The sequence below is a fragment of the Mycteria americana genome, chromosome 2 (genome assembly GCF_035582795.1).
Source record: "Mycteria americana isolate JAX WOST 10 ecotype Jacksonville Zoo and Gardens chromosome 2, USCA_MyAme_1.0, whole genome shotgun sequence".
Lineage (NCBI taxonomy): Eukaryota > Metazoa > Chordata > Aves > Ciconiiformes > Ciconiidae > Mycteria > Mycteria americana.
The window spans coordinates 46,287,415-46,309,875 of record NC_134366.1 but is presented as its reverse complement, the minus strand read 5'-3'; the positions used below and the strand labels follow the sequence as shown (position 1 = coordinate 46,309,875).

The following is a 22,461-nucleotide window of genomic DNA, read 5'->3' as shown; positions in this document are numbered from 1 at the left end:
CTTCTTGCATCTTTGGCACTATTTGATTCTCTTAGAAGTTAGCAAGATGATAGATAGAAATATTTGCTCAAAGCAGCATTCTTCAAAAGTAAGAGAAAAACCGAATAATCACATTTTAGTCTTTAGTCCTCTGCTGTTGGTCTGTAGCCTAGTTAGCGCTTTCTGCTCATGTGTCTTTATCAGCATATTTTAGATTTTTTTTTTTTAAGGCAGTAATGGGGGGAAGCATTAATGTTAGTCTTAGGAAATATTAACTTCAAAGTTGCATAAATACAGTTAGCCTGTGGCAGGTAGAATTGTACATTCAACATGCCTGCCACAACAAATCAGACAGTAGGCAGCTCCCACATGTGCTGCACTTTGCCGTGGTTACCAGCAGGCTCTATTATGTCCATTAAATATAACTTTTCTCTTTTTAATAACAACAACAACAATATTACTATAAAGTGAGATAGATACAAACTAATATGTAATACTCAAGACATGTTGTATCTCTGAGCTTGAGCAATGTCATTCCTAACATGGAAGAGTGATAGGAGATGGACTCAATTTCCAGTGAGGAAGCAACTGCTGAAAAGCTGGGGCTAGGAAGGAGCCCTCAGAATGCATTTAAGACATCCTAGTTTAGACATTCGCCCCACGCTCTTTGCTGGTTCTGCGATTTCTTAATGGGAAGTAGAGCCTGTTTGTAATGCAAGAGTTGGGGATGGATCAGAATTTGCATCAACTTTTATCCTGTGGGGTCAATACATCTATCATTAATAAATATAGCCTTGCTTGTCACTTAAGATCAAAAGTTACACTAAGTGTATGATAGGCATGGTAAAGCTTATAATTTCCCTTTAAGATAAGTCTAGCTTCAGTGGCAACTCGCAAATGCCTTATTTTATGAACTTACATCAATTCAGAAAAATAAGCATCTTTACCTTCTAACATTCTTTACTTGTATTTCCATGACACAGTGTAAGTTTACTGCCTATACCAATTTAGTTTGTTACACATTTGTTTCTGGCAGGATTCTGGAATTTCTTTTGCAACACATATTTGCATATATAGGAAACAGATGTTGTGAAGGAGAGGGCTGCCAAGAGTCTCCCCAACTCCCCTGGTAACACATCTTTCATAATAGGCTGAAGTAGCACACCACAGCTAACACTTTTAAAACCGTGAAGATGACTTCAAACAGTAAGCAGCCAGACACTAAAGTTCCGTCAACAAAAGTTTCATATTTAATTTATTTATACAAAATTGCCATTTTTAAACTTCTAGGCATTGCTACTTTCAAACAAAGTCAGAAAGCAACTTCCACATGATTTACTTAGTGAGCCATAGTTACTGAAACATGAATTGATGTACTTTAGAGATTACACTTCCAGTTACATGAATACTTAAGAGCTGCAACAGCCAGTGACACACTCTATTTCCAGTTAGCATTCTGCCTAAAAAAAAAAATCTAGCCTTGTGTCTTCACATGCTTTTAAGTTAAGCAGACAGTAAATGAACAATTATTACCAGCAGGCAGGCCTGATATTGGACACTAACATGAACAGTATCCATAACATTCTGGCTAGTGGAAATACATAATTCACCAGCTATGTGGTTCACTGTTAAAAATAAACTGCCATCTCCTGCCCCCTTTCAGTTACTTCACTGGGAACCCACCTTCTTTGACAAATACTTCTGTTTCGGTACAATGTTGGTTACTCTAGGTTTATGATCCAATGTCTCTCTGTTGTCTAGTTGTTTCACCTTGTATATTCTAACAAGCCAGTGCTCTGAGGTAAAGGCTTCCTCCAGATGTTTAAATTTAATGTCTTTGTTGCCTATCTCAGCATTGCGTGTACGATCGAATCCTGGGGGTGTCCGAAAATCCAGCTATAAAAATTGAAGTTGCATATTAGTTCGAGACAAAACCCAAAACACCCATCACTGCAAACTGTGTTAGTTCATGCCACAAGGCAACGCTTTCAACTGGTCTAGTCAAAGGACACCGCTGCTCTTGCATTGGTTACTACTACACAGAAACAACTCTCAGTTCCTTTTTACAACTGAGAAAGAGACAAATTCATTCTTACTCCTACAGATGTCGCAGGAGACAGCACTTCATGTCTCAACAGAAATATCACGTCTGCATTCAGAGATGAAACTACTCAAGTGAAAGTCTGAGGTGTGGCAGCCTGTGGTGGCTTTTTAGCATAGCTCCTCCCTTGTACTCTCTCTTCTATAGTGCAGTAATTTGCGCTTTCATGGTTTTCCATACAAGTCTGAAATAGTTCACGTTTATGTTTATCAGTTAAATTTGACCCCCCCGCATTACAAATGAGATCCACTGGCATCAATTTTAGCTGAATAAAGGATTCTTGTGCTAACACATCAGAATGAAGGGCCCTTGGCAGTGTGGGGGGAAGAACAGGAAAGAGAAAAGCAAACAAGGCAGATTTAGCTACATACATATGCTTGATGATCCCAAAGGGGAGTGACAACCCTCTCCGAGAATTATGCCCTTATAAGTGCCGTGTTGTTTAATACACTGATATGACTTGGATAGAAATCAGGTAGTTTCTGACAGATACTAAATAGTCAATTAACAGTTCCACTTCTGTGTTGCTATTAAAAAAACAAATCTAAAGCTCTCCACAACATAACAGTTAATGCTTCAGCAAGCGCACTACATAATGGAATTAAGATGCTCGTCTGGGGCAATGTGAAGGACAGCAAAAAGCTAAGTACAAGTGCAGGTTAGCAGCAGAAATGCTTTTTTCTAAAGGTTATATACAGTAGACCATGCCTGGATGTGTTTTAATTTGTAAAGCTGACTCTTACCTCCGATTCTGCTACTACAAGCAACACTCAATCTAAAAGATGGAAAATACATCAAAACAACATTTGTTTTCTCACATTTCAATTAAGATTCAGTAGAAGTTGTAGCACTAACCTGCATCTCTCCAAATCTGTAATAGGACATTTTATACATGAGGCAGTTCAGCAAAGTTGGAGAACCTGCCTTGTCTACCCGGAATTCTCCCTGAGGGGTAAAGTAATCACTTTCCTTTAAAAACAAAAGAAGATACAAAGAGTCAATATAAACTAAACCCCTATTTAAGGTCATTTCTCATTCCCTTTTCCACAAAGAAAAAGCTTCATAAAGAATCTAAACTGACTTTCACAGTTTCAAAGCTGATTTAAGCTAGTCTTTAAACAGAAAATGACGGTGCTCATTAAAGGTAAAATAGATACAAACTACCTGCTTGTAACCCAGACCCCAATGGACCAATCTTCCTAAATCCATATTATTGTGCTGGTACAAGTTTTGTCACTTCACAGTAAGCAGTTACTGGAAAACTGATCTCCAAATGTAAAAGTTAGTTGGGCATCTATCAAAATTATTCTTCAGAAAGGTGAAAAGCACTGTATTGTTAATATACAAGGTCTGCAATGTTACCATAAACCTCATATGTGCCCAGTGTTTAAACAAATCATTTCTGCCATTTTCATCTCCAGTACAAGATGAAACTATGCACGCGGGCTACTCCCTTAAGCCTGTGCTCAATATCTAGAAGTTTTTGTTAGGCTTAAGCAAATATTACTCCAGACTCCTGCAATCTCTGAGATGTTTGAATAACTTAAACTCTACATAAGTCAATATTAACACTTTAACTTGTCTTCTACTATTACAGAGTTTGAAGAAATTTGTAATGCCAACTGTTTAAACAGTCTGAACACTCCTTTTTTAAAGTACGATGGTGCATAGTGAGACACACACAAGAATTACAAAAGATAGCCTGTACTTTTAGTATCATGCAAAAAAAGTGAAAAGCTTTTGACGTTACTGACCTTTCAAACCCATAAATATTGAAAGAAACTGGGCTACAGGCCTCTGCACTCCTACTGTTCTAGGAAAACAACCCATAACACATTTTTCAAATAAAATTGCAATAAGGAGTAGAGATTTCCCTCCACTGTAATGAGCACTACCAGAAAAGCAACAACATAAATAAAAGTTTAAAAAAAATCAAACCAGTAGAGATAAACATACAGAAATACAGTGTTCGGCCAAGAACACTTCAGTTTTCCTGTGTACGTTTCCACTTACCCGAATATCTTTGGGATGTTCCCCCTCTGCTATTCTCACCATCCACAAGAACTTATTAATATCATCACCAGAGTAACCAATCACACCACCAAAAATAATCAAAACATAATCCACATCCAGGCTTCTCATGATCTCGTATGCTGCCGACTCATTTGATGACATTGCTTTTCCCACCTGTATCACAGCAAAAAAATCTTAAGTATCTTCATGGCTGCCTATCGAACAGATCCATAGATCAATAACCTGCCAGACCAAAGCCCAAGAATACATACTTGCCAACCACAGCCCACATTTTCATTCTAGATAAAAGAAAACTCGTTGTGTCTAGTTAGAAACTCAAAAGCCCAACCTAAATTGAAATATTTCCTCCTCTCCGAGAGAAGTGCTGCCTGTTGAAATGAGTGTTTTGAGTATAAAATGTAGCAATAAGCAATGTTTTCCTTTTGTGGCACCTACAGGTTTTTTCAAGTCATGGCTGTATTGCCAAAAACTTAGTGTTGCAAGAAAATACCCAATTACAAATTATTTACAAAGCTTTAGACACAGCCCAAAGTCAATAAATTATTTGAAATGTTAGTAATTTCTTTGTTGTGGGTTGGTTTTTTTTTTTCCCCCTTGAGCTCTGTCCTTCACTAATGAAGCAGCCATGCTGCACTGCAGTCAGTAGCATACAGGCACCCTCAGCGCTGAATTTCAGGTAAGTTTACACAGAGAAAATGTCAGAATAGAGACATCCTTGAGTTAAAAGCATAACATAGTTTTGGCCTTGAAAAACTTTTTAAAGCTGTATCCAGAACCTCTTCCAGACTGGTCACTTCCCACACTCGAAGAATTCACTTAGGTCAGTAACTGGCATTCAGTTCAGTAGTTCTGTTTGCTATGGAAGCTCTTGCACTTAAGGCATAATAATGTATCGCTGTAGTAAAAGGGAGTAAATACAATATAAATAATATTGCATCCAAATGGGTAACATTCAGTTAAGAACGTAATTAGAAAACACTAAGCTTAGGCTGCAATCTGTCGAAAAGACCGAGAACCTCAGCTTCTTGGCCGTGGTCCTAATCAACCTGAAGTTATTTGGCAGGTTTCCATTTCTGTGCAGGAGGAAGTCACCTGGCACGTGTCTCAGGGGCATTTAGAGGCCTCATTTAGAGCACAGGTATTCAGGTATTCGCCGCAACACACATTTATTGCTTGGGTCCCCCTTTATGGAGTATTCATTCTGAAATGGAACCTGACAGCGCCAGCACTCATACTGGAGAGAATTCTTTATTAAAACCCATCATTGCTAATTGCTGTCATGTGTATGGTTACTGTGCTTATGCAATACAGAGGACTTCCACAGTCTCTCTGTTCACCTGATGTGCCTTGTCCTGCAGGGATCTGTTGGTTTAGATATGGTATCTGCACTTCTACCTCTTGTAGAAGAGGGAGGCACATAGAGCTATCAGAGTTGAATGTCCATCTAAAACACACTAATGCTGTCAGGTCAACAACCAAAATAAGAGAAAAGTGTCTTAGTACATGGGAAGGCTTGTTGACCGAGATTAGCACCAACAGTACAATTTCCCAAGCTTGCTTTCAGCTGACGTGAGTTCCCCGCTCCTGTCAAAAGCACATACATATAATCCCCCCCTTCCCCAATCCACGTTTTTTCAGGACTTTGTATGCTCAAAGCACAGCTTGATTAATTTGTTGATTTTGAACACTGCTTGTCTGCAGATCTGGTCCAACTGCTGTACTAGGTACTGACACAAGACAAGAAACTATCCTAATACATTCCTTGAGCCCTTCCCCCATTCTGCCCATGTAGCATGACATAGGTCTTCTGGGAAGAAATGGCCGCTGAGTGATGACTGATGTCATCACTGAGTGACGATGACTCATTACACAGCACCTAGTAAGACTGCAACCCAGCTACAATATAGCGCATTCTTTTGTTTCTGAAAAAAGTTGAAGTTGCCCAAAGTGGTGCCCCTGTAACCACAGGCAATGCCAACACCCTGCTTTTAAGCACATGCACAAAGCTTAAACTTACTCTTTAGAAGTGAAAGAAATTAAATGTACAGATGTTTTGTCTAACTTCAAATTTGAGAAGTCAGAATCACATCAAATCTGCAACACTTCCATCGCTATTCATAAACTTTCTCTAATTTCCAAGAAAATTTGTTGGAAATTTTGTTGGAAATTTGACTGAAAATTTGTTGTTTCATGTGGGCAGTTTTCATAGTGCTATCGACAATCCAGTCAGCAAAAACACTGCTGAACTGAAACGATCCCTATTTGGATAGTTACATTTTGTCTACCTTCCCACAAAGAAGAGAAAAGAAACTGAAGTAGAGGTGAAGTTTTGGAAACTCCAAGTAAACAAACCAGAAACTCCAAAAGCAAAATGGATCCCTTCTAGCCCCAAAACTCTTTATACTTGAGTTCTAGTATATGCAAACAATATGTTCCTTCCACCTCTGTGTTGCCCGCTCTATGGAATTTTTCCTTAATATCATACTACCTATCAACAGACATTTACAATTTCATACTCGACTGCAATGTAAACACTTTGGTGTTTCTACTCCACAGAAAATTGCCACCCTTACCAGGGCTATGTGGCTGTTGTTCCAAGTATTGTTATCAACCAAGGTTGTCCGGTTAGCCATTCCTGCTATCTGATAACCATAGTCCCACCATGACATCACTCTGGCATGCTCATCTGTGTTTTGTCTCAGCCAGTAGTAGGCTTCTCTGAAGTCATCTAGGATATTCCGAGTGCTGGAAAACAGAGTTCATTTTATTCACATTGGTACAAATACTAGCCACAAATTAACTGCACCATGATAAATCTGAGCTCACAAATAAGGATGTTCTTAATGCGTTCAACTCCCTTTGAGGGATTCGGTCACAAGCAGTCGCAAGTTTCAACCCGCTGACAGCTGAACGGCCCGAAGCCAAACTGCTTTTGAAGATGTGACTAAATGCATTTCCAGTCGAATATATATTCATAAACGTGTTTTCCCAATTGACTCAAAAACTTTCTTTGTTTTTAACCATCATCTTGAATGGCTTTGGATAGGATTATTTTTATGTATTTATATTAAATATTTCATAAAATGTTGTCTCTTTTTTAAAATTAGAGTATTGAGAATTTTTTATTCAGGTGACAATTCTGCCTTAATATAATTAGAAGTGATTAAAAGAAGGTAAAGCAAGTTGCTAACGCAAAAGAAGTAGAAAGGCTTTTCTGCCCTTTAATTATTTTCAGACCTGTAGACCTTACTTACCCATCATGATTATAGGAAGCGAGAACAACGCTGGGGCTGGAGTATGCATTGCTGGTTACCCAGGTACAGTGGACAGCAAACATCATCAACAACATCAGCATCAGCATAGTAACAATGTTTTTGATATTGGGACCTAGTCCTTCTTCTGTCTTTTCCTGTTCAGATACATGTTTTCTCACTTTGCCTGCCTAAACAAATGCAAATACATCTGTTAACGGCAACTTTTATCGCCCTTGACAATGGAACCCATGCCTTTTTCTTCACCACATGCTCCCAATAAATGCTATGGGATACTATAAAGCTAGAACAAGTTGTAGCATAAATTAACTAAATATGCACAAGAATATTTTGACAATGCAGCAACTTGTAAAGATGGATGATTCCTTGAAAGCCTCTTTCAGAAGAAAAAATCTATTATGTGAGAGTCACTGCATGGCTTCCTTGGTTTGGCTCAGTATGATGATGCCCTTTTATAAGGCAGGGTAGAAAAAGAGAAAAGCACCGGTATTTACTGTGATGTAAAGGGGGAAAAACCCAAGGCTCAGGCATTGTCAGGGTCAGTATAATAAAGCCTAAGAGAAAAAAATATTAGTACCTAACAGCATCTTCTTCATGATGAAGAGTATGCAAGTTTATGTATAGAAATACTTTTCTATAAAATGTATTATTCTTTAATTTCACCATGTCTTAGAGGACATACAAGAGGGAAACATGGAGACATTCAGTGACACAGAACTGGTATAAGTAGTTAAGGAGAGTGAGCAACTGTGCCATCGCTCCTATAGAAAGCTGGGTCAACACTGTACACTTCCTTTAGGTTAAAGGCTCATCACCGATCAAGCTACAAGGAACCACTTCTATGCTGACACCGATATTTTTTCAGGACATCAGTTACACCTTATCGGAGAACACCAATACTTGTTCTAAATTTCAATGCTAGTGATTCAGATGTCTAGTGGCATTTAAAATATTCTGACCAAAAGAAAACAAAACAAAAAAAACCCCAAACAGTAAAAATAAGCTGTTTTCTGACTTCTAACTTTTGCTCCGTCCCCTTACTTTATCATACAGGTTGCCAGGGTTCCTTTTGTCATCCTCATCACTGCTGTCCTCTATTGGTGGATTTTCCCTCTTCATATCATCGCCCAAATAACGCTCAAAGACATTGGAGAAAGCAATTGCAGACAGCATACAGACCACTGGAGTCAAAGTGAGCATCAGACGAACCATCACACCAGCAAAGTAAACAGCGCTGATTGCATACAGAGCAACTGCAAAGAAACAAATCTACTGATGACATTTAGAAAATAACATTCGCTCTGACTGCACACGTACATGCGCTCCATTAAAACTGCTTCTGGAAGTGGGTTGAGCATCTGTGTGTATAAAGACTTGAGTATGCATCTTGCATTTCATTGCTTTTTAATTTACAGAGATACAGGTCAATTAATGTTTATCCCTTTTAAGCCTTAAACCCTTCCTGAAGTTCACCTTGACAACTGTTAACAACAACACAACCCCATTTTCATATTCATTAATAATGTGTCAGAAGATACATTATTAGTGAAATTTAATATCACACACCAAAAATACTGCTGGAATAATAGGTAGTTTCATTTGATTAAAAAGGCCAACAGCCCTAGACCAAACAAGTTATTGAAAATGAAAAAGCAAAAGGAAGTGTTAGAATTTCATGTAAATATCACCTTTTAATTTAAGTTAGAGACATCTGTGGACAAATTGGGGGCTTGTCTACATTATAATTCCATACAGACAAATAATATGATATTGTGAACCCTATTCTGAAGCAAGTTTTCCTGAACAGCATTATCTCCACTCCCCCCTCCCCCCCCCAAGATTTTCAGAATAGTAAGGAATATTCATAACACTTTTCTTAGAAGGAAAAGAAAACAAACCAACCTGTATATACTGGTTAGGCACATCTATTTTTCAAGTAATAGTGGTTATTCTTTGTCCGCTACAGTTTAGCAATACACTTTTGTGAAAGATTTGCCACAGAAACCATGAAGGGACACTGATTTATCAGATTACATTACAGAAATATTTTCTACTTTGTAGCGAAGTAGTATGGCTCTCCATTCTTGCTCATAGGTGTCTTTATGCTGACTTAAACGGATGATGCAGCAGTAGGAGGCTGAAAGCCAGTTGCCCAGCACTGGTCTTGACAAGGACTCATTGTAAGCCACAGAGCACAGAATACCCCAGAGTCACTGGATTTAACAGAGTGAATGTTCCCACTGCCCACACACCTGTTAGGTAATCCTAAGAGGCAGCTATATTGGCCTGGAGCCTCCTGTCCCGGTAAAAGCCCAAGACCTGAGTGATCTTCACTCCTCCATATGGGCCACAACTTCAAATTACATACTTACAAGCCTCATTCATAATCTTAAAAGTCTGCTTTCACAGTACAGCTTCATACAAATAAATAATTTGTTGTCACTGACATAGGGAGACCTCACACCTCCGCTTAGGCTTGTGTCTTATCTAGCACTTGTTCCACAGCAAGTGATTCCGTTCACTAAAATAGCAGAAAATCTGGAAAGAAAAGGCATTTTGAATCATCATCTGTGATGGGATGAGTGCCAGACACCCAGGGAAGGGTCGGTTGCCTCGCAGCCTGCGTGGGGCCTTCCCTTTGCACTGAGCGGTTCATCTGCCTGAACTGTGCTGTGGAACTGCACCCCAACGCATGGTTTGCCAGATCAGCATGTGGAAGAGCATGCCACTCCAGCCACAGAACAGAACCATAGCAACAAATATTTCAATCCCACCTCTTGGGACGACACTCCATCACCATTTCACCAATCTCTGCATTTTTATAAATGGTTTTAAATACTGCTGAGTGCAGGCAACTTTTAATAATAGTCTTTAAACACATCACACAAACCTTTTTTAGAACAAGCCATATACCAGCTTTGAGCAAACAAAACCAAAACAGAATCAAGTTGAAGACAAGATTTTTTCAAAACAATTTTAAAATATTTTCTCTTACCAAAGACTCTTTCATCATTGATGTTTTTGATACAGAACCACAGCCCTGCTGGGAAAGTACACACGAGAATATGCAGATCAAAAAAGAAGGAAACCCATGTTGTAGGCTGATGCTCAGACACAGAGGCAATGATCGGGATGTGAATTTTCGCATACCTTTTTTAAAAAAAATTCAGTTCAAATTATTTTGGAAAAGATAAAATTATTAAAACTTGTAAACATTAGGAATTCTGAAATTCATTTCAAAGGAAGCATTTCAATTTAAAATGGCAAGTGCTCTATTCAGCAGATATCTGATGAAACTTTTATACCAAAAAAGTCCCCAAGTCTTACTGTATTTAGGAAGTATTTGGTGTATAGAGTTATCTAAAACACCAATATAAATGATTATTTCCATACTAATTAAAAGAATGAAAATTATGGATTTTTTTTTTTTATTATGGCTAAATATGAAGCCAAATTCACCAAAATGAAAACACGCAGCTATGGAAGCCGCCATCATTACATTTTTAAGAGATAATCATCCATGCCAGTAAGTCTCCTGGATTTTCAACATTGTATTTCAAAAACTCTGCTCTACACAGAATACCTTCATTTTCTTAGTACAGAAAGTTACAGTATTAAATACCAGACCAGTTACTGATGCCCCCATATTCTTTTAGATGCTGAAAAAAATCAGGCCTTGTCTACACTTGGAAATACATGTCAACCAAACAACATGTCAAACACTCAGTGCAGACAAGGACAAAACTGTGTTCTATATTAAAGACAGCTATATATACGGACCTAATCTGGGGTGCTACATGACCAAATGGTGAGGTATCAAACATATGTCCTTTTCTTCACTGAGATCTAGTTCTCATTCAAAACCGCATTGTGTGTTTTAACACAATATGATTTTCTAATGTAGACAAGCCCTCAAAAGTTTAATATATATAGACCACTTCATTTACAGGCAAAGAACAACATCTATATGTTCTTCAAATAAACATGAGGTTTCTTTACTGACATCTATTCTGCTAAATTTATTACAGAGTTGGTACAGAATCCTGTATGAGCTGGACTTTGGAGCCGGAAAAAATCCAAACTGCAAAAGTTTGAAGTTCTCCTATCCCTGCTTTTAATCTCAAAAAAATCTACCATTGGAATTTCGCCTTAAAAACATCTACCTGAGAAAAACGTCTTCAATTTTATTCCTATTCTCCTGGCTGGCTAAATAATCCAACACTGGATTTTTAAAGGTTAACTAAAACAAAAGATTAACTAACATGGGTCTTTACCTGTGAAAATGCACATGAATAAACCAGAATTGTTCAGAGTTCAATTGTTCATTGTTTTGTGTACACAAAACAGATGTATGAACATAATAAACAGGCAACATGCAAGATCATATGTGCAACATCTTCGTGATTTCGTGCAATGTTGCGCAATGAAGATAATGTAAGTTTAAGGCTCTTAGTAATTTTTAAATGTGTCCTCAAGTGTTGGTACAGCTTTTGGTTATTTTATGCTGAGAAGCACTACAATTTCATATAGAAAAATGTACCATTACACATTCAAAGACTTCCAAAGAAGCCAGAAATTTAACAGACAAATTAGTGAAATGGTTGCAAAGATCATTAAACAGTTACTACAAATGCTCTCTTTAGATAACTGATTAAAGCCCACTATATTCTCCTTGACAGAAATACTAAATGGCTTTGAGGATGAGGAGAACAAAAGATTATTAGTTTTCAGTAGAATGCTATTGATATCTAAATCCTTATATCCTTTATCCTTACTTACCCAGTGTCCCACAATGAATAAAATCTGCCACTCCAAGGAGCAATATAACCTGAAAAAGAGAAGGGGAAAAAAACCCTTTTGCTGCCTAGGTATTTAAATGCAGTAATTTTTCTACTCCCTCAAATTACACCACAAAACCAAAAGAAATTTCACTGAACTTGTAATGTATGTGAACCAGACCTACTGCATTAGGCAGGCTATAAAATCTACCAACCATGAAGCTACTTTTGGAAGAACACACTCTTACAGGATCACACTCTCACAGGATCATATTGTACTCGTTGAGTATCAAAACACACACGCCTCCAAAAGTCAAAGCAATGCAATAATAAATAAAATACTTCTCAAAGAATATGACAGATTGCAACCTATACTCCATAAAGAAACATAAGGAAATTAAAACATAATTGATAAGAAAGTATTTAATTTTTCTGAAATGCCTGAGCAGGAAACCGGGAATGATCTACAGCCAAAACACTAATACTCAATGAAACACTGGTTTCCTATTGTTTCTCTACTGATGGATCTACATGTGGCATGGAATATAAAAGCTGCTACTAGTCACGCTGATGAGCTTTACATATAATTTTTTTTAAACAAAGCTTTTAGATACTTGAATATTATCAGATGAAAAGAAACAGTATCATTATCAGATGAAAGATAAAAATTATTAAAAGTTATTAGTAAGATTCTTCTTAAATTTTATTTCCACTTTCCTTGCAACGGTTTCAGCTCCCTCTGAAGACAGATACAGACAAGTCGAAATAAGAGAAAGTTAAATATTTTCATTTATTACCCAAGTCTTTGTGCATGACACGGTAAGTCTTCCCCCATTTGATATTTAAAATTAGTATAATCTGACTGAAGGTTTTAGTTTAATATCTATTTTAGACATTTAAATATTGTGGTTAAAGTTCTATGACAAGACATTTTTTTCCCTTCAGTCTTCGGATGCAAAGGTTGCTCCCAAACCACTTCTCGTGCTTGCAGAAGGAGCTGCCAGCAGATGGGGAACTGGGGTTATGGTCTTCTCTGGATGTATCCAAAACATGAGATTAGATGCATTCACCTGAGGGTGCTGAAAGAGTTGGCCAATATGATAACTACCCATCGTCTTCATCAGGGTAATAAGGGAGGCCCCTGCTGCCTGGAAAATGGCTAATGCTAACACCTCTAGGAAAGGCAAGAAGGAATACGCAGGAAACTACAGGCCAGTAACCTGAGTCCCTGAAAAGATCATGGAGCACAGCCTCCTGAAATACATTATTGAATGCTTTTTGAACCATTTTCCTTATTTCTCATTTATAAGCTGAAGAAGAATGGGCTGCACAAACAGACCATTTGATGGGTTGAAAATTGGCTGTCCTGACAAGCTCAAAGTAGTATTCAGTGGACCAGGGTCCAGCTGGTGGCTAGGTAAAAGTAAATACATCCCAGAGGCCAAAACAGTGAACAGTGCTAAATTGAAGAGAGTGGCTGACACGCCTTATGGCAGGCAGGACTTAAATCCAGAACCTCAAACCCCTTCTTCCAGGTGCTGCACCTGGGATACAGGGTCCAGATGTGGGCACCCTTCTGCAAGAGGATTATTAAAAAAAAATACAGAGGGATCAGAGTGCTGTGAGATGGTCAGGAGCCCAGATCACACAGCATACCAGGAAAAGCTGAGGCAATGAGGTTTGTTCCATCTGGTGAACCAGTGATACTGATCAGTGAATTTCAGAAGTTGAAACCAACACTTCCTAAGGACTGCAACAGAAGACATTTTGCTGCACGCCGAGATTAGAGCCAAATTTTGTTTTGATGTGCCAGTCTGAAAATTTTTACTAAGTATTAGTGGGACCTGCTCATACATACTGAAAAGCAAATCATAAATCATCAAGTTTTAGAAGACTTTCAAACAAATAGAGATGCCAAGTATTCTTTTGGAATAATGGTATCATAATTAACAAAAATAAAACTGCTATTAAACACTCCAAAATGTTAACCAACTGATACCAAAAAAATTTACGCCAGAAACATTGCTAAAAAGAAGTACAAGACAGAAGTCAGTCAAAATAAAAAAAAAAAAAGTTAAGTCTCAGGAAAGTGGGGTTTTTTCCCAAAATAAAACTGAAAACAAAATTGTATGTGAGGTATCATATTAAGATCATGCAATTTAAACCAAGTAGAAGTCAGTTTTTGTATGGGTGACACATATTTTAGCTAGGAAAGCAAGATTGCTTTTTCTTCATCAGGGGAAGCAAGTACGGTGTTAGATCACCAAGGAAGTATATCATGGAATCAGAAGACGGCAGTGAGGCATCTGGGGATGGCAACCAAGCAAAGATAAGCTTGTTTTTGTGAGATTGGGTAGAACTGCCTTGAAGACTGGAGGCTGAACCACAGAAGTAAAGTAGAACTTCCGGATTAATTACAGTCATATAGAAATCAGATTCAAGTATTTCAGAAAGTAAGCAATCTGACCTTGACCTATCAATGCTATTCAGAATAGATTAGCTATACGTATCTTCATAATATGCTTTGGCTGTAATTATGTTCCTCATCCAGCCTGACTTCTTGTATCATCACGTGGATTGTAGATAAACCTGAAATATTGGAATGATGCTACAATGTTTTTTTTTCTGCAGCCCAGAAAGCACAGTGAATTCCAACGCACAGAAATAGAGAGTAACACAGGCATTGGTTTGCTGTGGCATTGGCAACAACTACGTTAGACTAAACCAAATATTGATCATCTGGTTTAGCTGTTCCAAAGGTAAACTAGTTTCACATTTATTTACCTGTGTATGTCAAATAGATGACACTCAGGAATACAATACCAGCAGCTAGTGAGACACCCAAGAAGAACAATGTCTGAAATTCTTGCTTTGTTAACCTGTCTCTCAGATACTGCAAAAATGCATATGCCTGCAGCAGTGCAAAAACACCTAAAGAAAGAGGAAAATTTTTGTTTAAATGCTGAAAAGCAGTAACAGCTGTTAAAGCAATTGGCATACTTTGGTTATACCTGAAGTAGAAAAAGAAATGTAAGGTACATCCTTACATCTAAAAACTAGTATAAAATCACTTTCGGACAAGTAGCCTTTAACATTTAACAGGGATGATACTTTCTTGCAATGACAGAAATTTGCAATGAGAGGAAATACTCTCCAAAACGTTCTTTGCTTATTACATCAAGAGCTCCGATACCCACCAACTCTTTGCTCCCAAATTAAATTGGCTAAGGTAGAGAATCACCTGAAAACTAGATTGCATTGATTATGACAAAAACACAGGCTAACATACCTAGACCTGGTGAAAAATTAATACACAGACCCCAGGCAACACAAAAACAAGGCTGATATAGAAATACATGGAAATTAAGCTACTGAACAAAACAGGAGGATTTAATGAAAGAAAAAAACCCCAAGCATTAAGCAATACAGACAACTGAATTTATATAAAGCTAGTGTTGAAACACCAGAATTCACTGGATAAGCAGCCCACACCCTCAAAAAGGCTGTTCAGAGTTTAACATTAAACCAGAACTTGGACACGTTTTTCTTTTGTTATTCATTTCAATGTATATAATCAGATCAATCCAATGATTAGTCCATTCAAAAGTAAAAATTCACTGGTAGCTGGCAGAAGAAAAAAAATAGAACTCAAGTCTTTCTTCAATTTAACAATAAATTTGAGGTGCACAATGTTGAAATTCACTGGTTCTGAACTCCTAGAGAAAGACACAAACTCTATTCACTAAAATAATGCAAAATTCTTCATATGCAAAATGTGGTTTGATAATCTTTAGTCTTCCCATTATATTCAGATTGTTGAAAAAAAATTCTCAATTTTTAAAAGTATTTTTCTGATAAATTTTAATGATATTCCAATTGCTGTCCCAAATACATTTTCATAAGTGACTATACATAATAAAAAACCTGAGGAATCGAACAAACTAAACTATATCACACAAACAGTTAAACATAAACCTACCAGTCTTAGCAGAGGTTATTGCTGTCAAGAAATCAAGATGTCTGACTGTTAACTATTGAAAAATCAACTTAAAGAAATAAAAAGAATCAAACAAGATTGAAATCAGTTATTTAAAAATCAGCCTCCTGGTAAGTAATTTAAGTCATTTGTATTTAACCCACTTTGAACAATTACAGAAGACCATCAACTCTAAAACCAAATTGCTCAGTAAAAACTGTGTTTACCAATAAGGAATGTTCCAATTGTACAACGCTTGAAGGCAACATTATATTGCAAAACAGTAGAGATTATCAATGTGTAAAATAAGTGTTTGTCAGAATGCGTAACTGATCCAGTGTTACGGAGGCATTTTACCTCCACTAGCTCACACAAAGAAGGATAATGTGTCAATTGCAAAGAAAACTTCCCTACAGACACTAAATTGTACCTCTCTTTCTTTAACAATTCGGTTTGTTAGTATGTGTTCTTTCTAATACAAGGAAACAAAGCTGCAAGGCTTTGAGGTTTTCTTGTGCTAAGCAGGCTGTTTGGAAGCAGACATCTAATTTTCTTACCTGCAGCTGCCATGTGTTCACTTGTTCTAATTGGCTGAAATCCCACAAAAGGTATCTGCATCGATAATATTAACCCCACAATGTAGAAAGTGCTATATGCTAGGAAAAAAAAGAGTGAGGAGAGAGAAAGAAGAGAAATGAATACACACATTTCAAAAAGCATTGGTTCCATAGTAGAGTCCACCGTCCCCCCAGCTTCAGTGACACTGAAACAGAATCGTATAATTCTAAATATTTCAGTCGTCCTAATTACTTTTTCCTCCTTTGACTAGAATAAACCTGCCTATTGCATCCAATTTTAGAGGAAGTAGCAAAGTATTGTTGTTCCTAATTGCACTGTTTTTTCTCCTCCTAGGGAAATAAACCATCTACCTAAGATGCTCTAGCTGGGAAATAGTCTTGTCTTCCCATCTTGTTTTCACGGGGCATGGGTGGGGGAAGAGCTCTCAGATAACAAGTGACAAAAGAAGCTTTCTATATGAGGAGAAATTGAAGTGACCAGACCTCAAAGAAGCAAAACATTTAAGAGTCCACTACCTTTGCAGAAAATGCAAAGAGGTATGCTTGTTCTTTTTTTAACACAAGAGCAGAGTCATGCCAAGAAACTGAAAAGCAATAGAATTAAAAATTAATATGAAGCACATGTATTAATAGATCTGTATCAACCATGGGGATACAGATAATCATAACCCCCTAGAAAGCAGACGCCAAGAACATCATTAATATTAATATTAGTATTAAAAATATGAATTGTTATTATGTATGCACTAAGATTCATATACTTTATTTTGACAGGGTTTTGGTCCTCAGCATTCCAGGCTGAAGAAGAGAGGGGAGGGGAAGACAAAAATACCAACTCTGAACAGCCATGAGTCTGATTACATTTGAAGTAACCAGCCAACAAGTCCAAATTAAGTTTTGTTCCTTCAGTGGCAAACAGCAACAACCCACTTCCCAGTTTTTTAAACACTCCTACAAATCATAAACCACTGTCTTTGTTACGGCCTCAATCTTATGAAGAGATCCCTGTTCTCATACAATCCTTTACTAACCTCCATGAGAACAGGCTTGGGGAGCACATCATTTACCAGTGGTATTGTTTCCACAGCACCTATGTGGTTTCCCTGGGGGATTATGCTCCCAGGGTACTGTATGCTTTCCAAAAGTCACAGAGGTGACTGTGATGATACTTCCAACCACTTGCTGTCTTTTCTGGTGTATTCTTTCAAGCATCTGTATTGCACTACTTGGCCTAGCTACTGATCTATTCCCTCTTAAGTCACTGAAATACATCTTTGCTGTAGGAAGCTCAACTTTTTAAGAATTCACTACAACATAAATCATTTACTGTACCATGAAAGTGTTACAACACTGCCATCCTGTGGAAGTTCAATGATTGGCATAAATCACTACATTTCACATTTGTTAGACAATTGTAAATCATCATTTTTAAGCCTAGTCCTGCAACTGTTATACTTTCTTTGTGCACTCCCCCCACCCCCCCCATCCCTTAGTCCCTCCTCTTTCAAACAGCTATCACATATTTCTGCCTGGTATTGAAAAAAACCTAGCAATTTACACAGCAACACAATTTTTCTAGGAACTTAGATACATCAAGGTGATATATCATCACAAACTTTCCATGCTCCTTTACATTCTACCGTTTGCACAGTTTTTGCAAAAACAATAAGTTAATTTTGATTCCTGCAAGCTACTCTCATGGTTATAACTTTGACTAGGTCATGAACAAAAACATTCTGACCTACTGTGGATAAACTCATTTTACAAACAACTTTAGTTGCTGTACACTGCACAAACACAGGGAGAACCTATTGAAAAAATCCTCCAGAGAGTATGATTAAATACTTGACCACATACTTTCAATTAATGGATTATAATCACCAGAAATAAAACACTCATCATCTGAAGTTTTAGAATGCTGATGTAGTTGATATAAATATATGCCTGCTCACTACTTAAATGATAAAATCCAATACATAGGGCAAGGAATTATGGAAATTAAGTTTTAAATTCTGGAAGATCCTTAAGTGTTTTGTTATTAAATATTCTGAAAAGTATACAGAACTTAAAAAAACTGTACAGAAAAAAAATCAGATTGAACTGAAAATTACCAAGTCTCTTAAGTGTGCAAGCATAACTTAAATCTATACTGGTACCTTTCTGAATATAAAACCATTTATTTTTTAAACATATGATAAACTACAGGAGAAACTACAAATACAATAATAGAAAATAATATAAATGGTTCCTGTAACTGAATAAAGATGTTATTTACCTATATAAGTGCTGCTAATACACTGGAATTGTAAGCACTTGTTTTTAATTATTAAACTAGTAAGATCTGAATGGAAGAGTGTACTGACTACTGTCAAGACAAAAAAAAAGAAAAAAGCACAGCTTAAGCTTTCAAATGTAGGTAGCATGATCACCATTTGATGCCAAGGGGGTCAGAAATTATCTGGCTGATAAATTCACCTGCCTGCAAGTCATAAAATATTTTAAAATTGGCAAAAAGTTCACATTCTGGGAAATTTTTACTCATTAAATGATTCTGAATACACTGCCAGGCATATCAGATCATGTCTCATTAACCTTTTCTCTGGTGTATGAACATCCGTATGAAAAATATATACCAGGACACGATCACTATTTTTTTTAAAACATGGTGCTACCAAATATTGTTCTCTACATTTATGCTATTATATTGGATTAAACATTCATCAGTTACAAAAGTTAGGCTTGTGCTAGTTTAAAATAAAATTAAGCAACTGATCTAGAGATTAGAACCCCCCAAATTCTCAGTAATAGTAAAGTGGATGCAGATTTTCCTAGCTACTGTCAGCTGACAATAGTTTACAAAAATTTTAGCTGCACATTGGAAGTTTTTTTGAGAATTATAGCTAGCAATTGCATAGCACGGAAACTCCAAAAGTTTCTTTATTCTCCCTACTTCAATGAGCTTTTGTAAACTCTTCTCCCGATCTGAATAGTTTGGAAGTGAAGCACGCTTTAATTTTCTTCTAGAAGTGCTTGAACATTCTTACCTGTTTCACAAAAACATCCTGTTAAACAAATGTAGAAATCACATACTAATGCGAGACATACAGACTTCTCTGTGTGTAAGGCTTCACATGAAAGCTTAAATTAAGCCAGCAGTTGCAATGAAACAGCAGAATAGCAATCACATTTTCATTCTGACAACTCTGCTGAAGTACATCTCCCTCACAGCTGAAGGGCAATAACATCTCAAAACACTGTAGCTATTTGCAAAACAAACATCTGCCAAAACCTTTAATTCATATGAACCTGCAGTACTATTTTTCCCAGATGAATTCAAAGACTAGTTCATTGAAAGCTGAAAAAGCACAAGTACTTATTCCGTATTGTTTCTGGTTACCACATCGCTTCAGGATTTTATAATGAGTAGATTTAATTTTCTCTTGCCTAACTCATAGAAATTGGAAAATGAAAATATTCAATAAAACAATTTTAAAAGCAAACCAAGATAAATTACTTTCCCCTTAAGTTATGAAGTAGTAGTTAATGAAGAAGTTAAGTAATACTAACATGAAAAATTAAAGGTGGGTTAGAGGTTGTGGTTTTTTTTTTTTTCTTTTTTTAAAAGAATTTTCGTTTCTGAATTACATAAACAGATTAACAAAGAAGCATGAAACCAATATTTATAGTTTTGGTTACAAAAATACAAAACTGAGCTTGAGTAACTATTATAGTATATAATGGTTCCAATACGTATGTAAACATAGTAATTTATCTAGCAGGCACTAAAAAAAGCATTTAAATAATTAAAAATACAAAGATAAAACAGTATTAAAATGGGTAACAAAAAATATATTTACAAATACGAAACATCCTGTGATATTACACTTCAACTCATACTATGTTCTCAAACCATCCATTGTAAAGTTTTCACATTATGGAGTCAAAAATGTTCTAGCTAACTTATAAACCTTTGAATACCTGAATTGCTTATTATTTATTTCATTCACACACCTACACCATGGCCAACTGATTTAACTCATAAATCCTCTGTAAAAAAAGTTTACAGAGTATTTAAATGTCAGGCAAATCAATTAAAAAGTTAGTCTCCTAAGATCACTATTCACACATTCCTGAAACTGGAAGGAAGGCTGACCCATTAACCCAATAAAATCTTAAGGATTCACGTGGAGTGCACAGACTTTTACACTACTTTTTAGTCCAGGTTATATAAAACATACATGGCTGCTTAAAATTCCCTATGTCTTTTCTTACATGTGTCACAATATACCATATGTTTGCACAATTTCTGCTGCACAACTTTTTAAAAATAGCAATTGTTTAACATACTAGGAAAAGACAAAAATATGAAACATTATTACAGACACACACAATATATATATAAAAAAATATATTAAAATGATTCTACAAATATCAAACCATCCAATTATTTTTTTTTCAGTGCACTAGAAAGAAGAAAATTAATTAGCAGCTACATATATGAAATTTTGGAAGTGTGAGTATGTTTTAACTCCTTATTTCCATGTTGTAGAAAATAACTAGCTATAATGAGTAATCAAATTTAAAAAATGCAGCCATATGCAAGTACTTAATTCCCACTTGATACAAAACACATCAGTATAATTAATTTCATATCTCATGATTCAGCATTTGAGAATGACTGTTCAATGAACAAAACTTACCAATGTAGACCCTCCTGCTGTATCTTTGCATCAGCAACAGAACAAACACATGCAGTGGGATAAGGTTGATGATGAAAACATAACCACCCCATGCAGAGACCTATGAGAAATGGAATTCGGAAATTAGGTTTGAAAATATCTGCAAATTCTTAGGATAGCCAATGCTGGATTTATACATCCTGATGGTCTAACAAGAAAACAGAAACCCCAGCTAGACAAGCAGTCAGAACTACTAGTAATACCATGAGAATCTTCCTCAATATTTATTATCAAAAAAAAAAGAAAAAAAAAAACCAAAAATCAACAAAACCCCCACATATCAAAGTATTAAAGACTTTTGAAATGGGCTGGTGGATTTTCAAGGCTATCCTTCCTGTATCTCCTCCTCCTCCCAAGCTAATCTGGTCATGCTGGCAAACAAGAATGTGATGCTGGAGGCTTTTCCCCATGGTGAAGGCTGCAGCACAAGGCAGCGGTAGAAGTCCCATGTAGGATCCAAAACTTTCCTTTGACATACAAATTTAGCACCATGCTCTGCTCTTTTTGGTGGGGACAGGGAACAGTATCTCCAGCCGGAGAGGAGAAAGGGAACAAGGTACACCTCTGGGAGCAGAACTCCTGGAGCAGAGCAGCCAATGCAGGTTGCAGTGTAAGGAAACAAAAGGAAGGGGGTGGATGCACAGGGAAGCAGGGCTGAGCACTGTGGAACGGCGTACAACATCATCATGGATATTGTGAACCTGCAGTAGCAGCAGCACTTGAGAAGCACTGGTATGATGTAATTAGAACTTAAACATGACAATGTTATCAATATATCACTGATTGCTGGTTTAGATAAAGATTTAATGAGCTATCATTACAATGTTTTATCTAAATTCCTAACATATTTAGAAGAGCTAATGTTGACTAGACAATCTGTATTTTAACACATGTCCTCTTGTCAAATTACAGTCTAGACTTCTCCCGTATGTACCATGCCTACCCTAGATCTTCATTTTTAGAATGCACTAGCTAATGTGGTTTTCACTTTAATTGTACTTTAG

General features: G+C 36.7%; 1 protein-coding gene across 1 annotated transcript in view; it reads right to left on the bottom strand.

The window, feature by feature from the left end:
- Nucleotides 1-22,461, bottom strand: part of STT3B (STT3 oligosaccharyltransferase complex catalytic subunit B) — a 55,296-nt gene that overhangs the window by 2,030 nt on the left and 30,805 nt on the right. The window contains exons 5-15 of the mRNA XM_075493203.1: nucleotides 21,419-21,518; nucleotides 16,698-16,796; nucleotides 14,949-15,095; nucleotides 12,166-12,214; nucleotides 10,382-10,536; nucleotides 8,428-8,639; nucleotides 7,369-7,556; nucleotides 6,688-6,859; nucleotides 4,094-4,267; nucleotides 2,936-3,049; nucleotides 1,663-1,875 (exon numbers count right to left, since the gene is read on the bottom strand). Of these exons, the coding sequence (XP_075349318.1) occupies nucleotides 1,663-1,875; nucleotides 2,936-3,049; nucleotides 4,094-4,267; nucleotides 6,688-6,859; nucleotides 7,369-7,556; nucleotides 8,428-8,639; nucleotides 10,382-10,536; nucleotides 12,166-12,214; nucleotides 14,949-15,095; nucleotides 16,698-16,796; nucleotides 21,419-21,518 (1,623 nt within the window). The remainder of the gene's footprint in view (nucleotides 1-1,662; nucleotides 1,876-2,935; nucleotides 3,050-4,093; nucleotides 4,268-6,687; nucleotides 6,860-7,368; nucleotides 7,557-8,427; nucleotides 8,640-10,381; nucleotides 10,537-12,165; nucleotides 12,215-14,948; nucleotides 15,096-16,697; nucleotides 16,797-21,418; nucleotides 21,519-22,461) is intronic.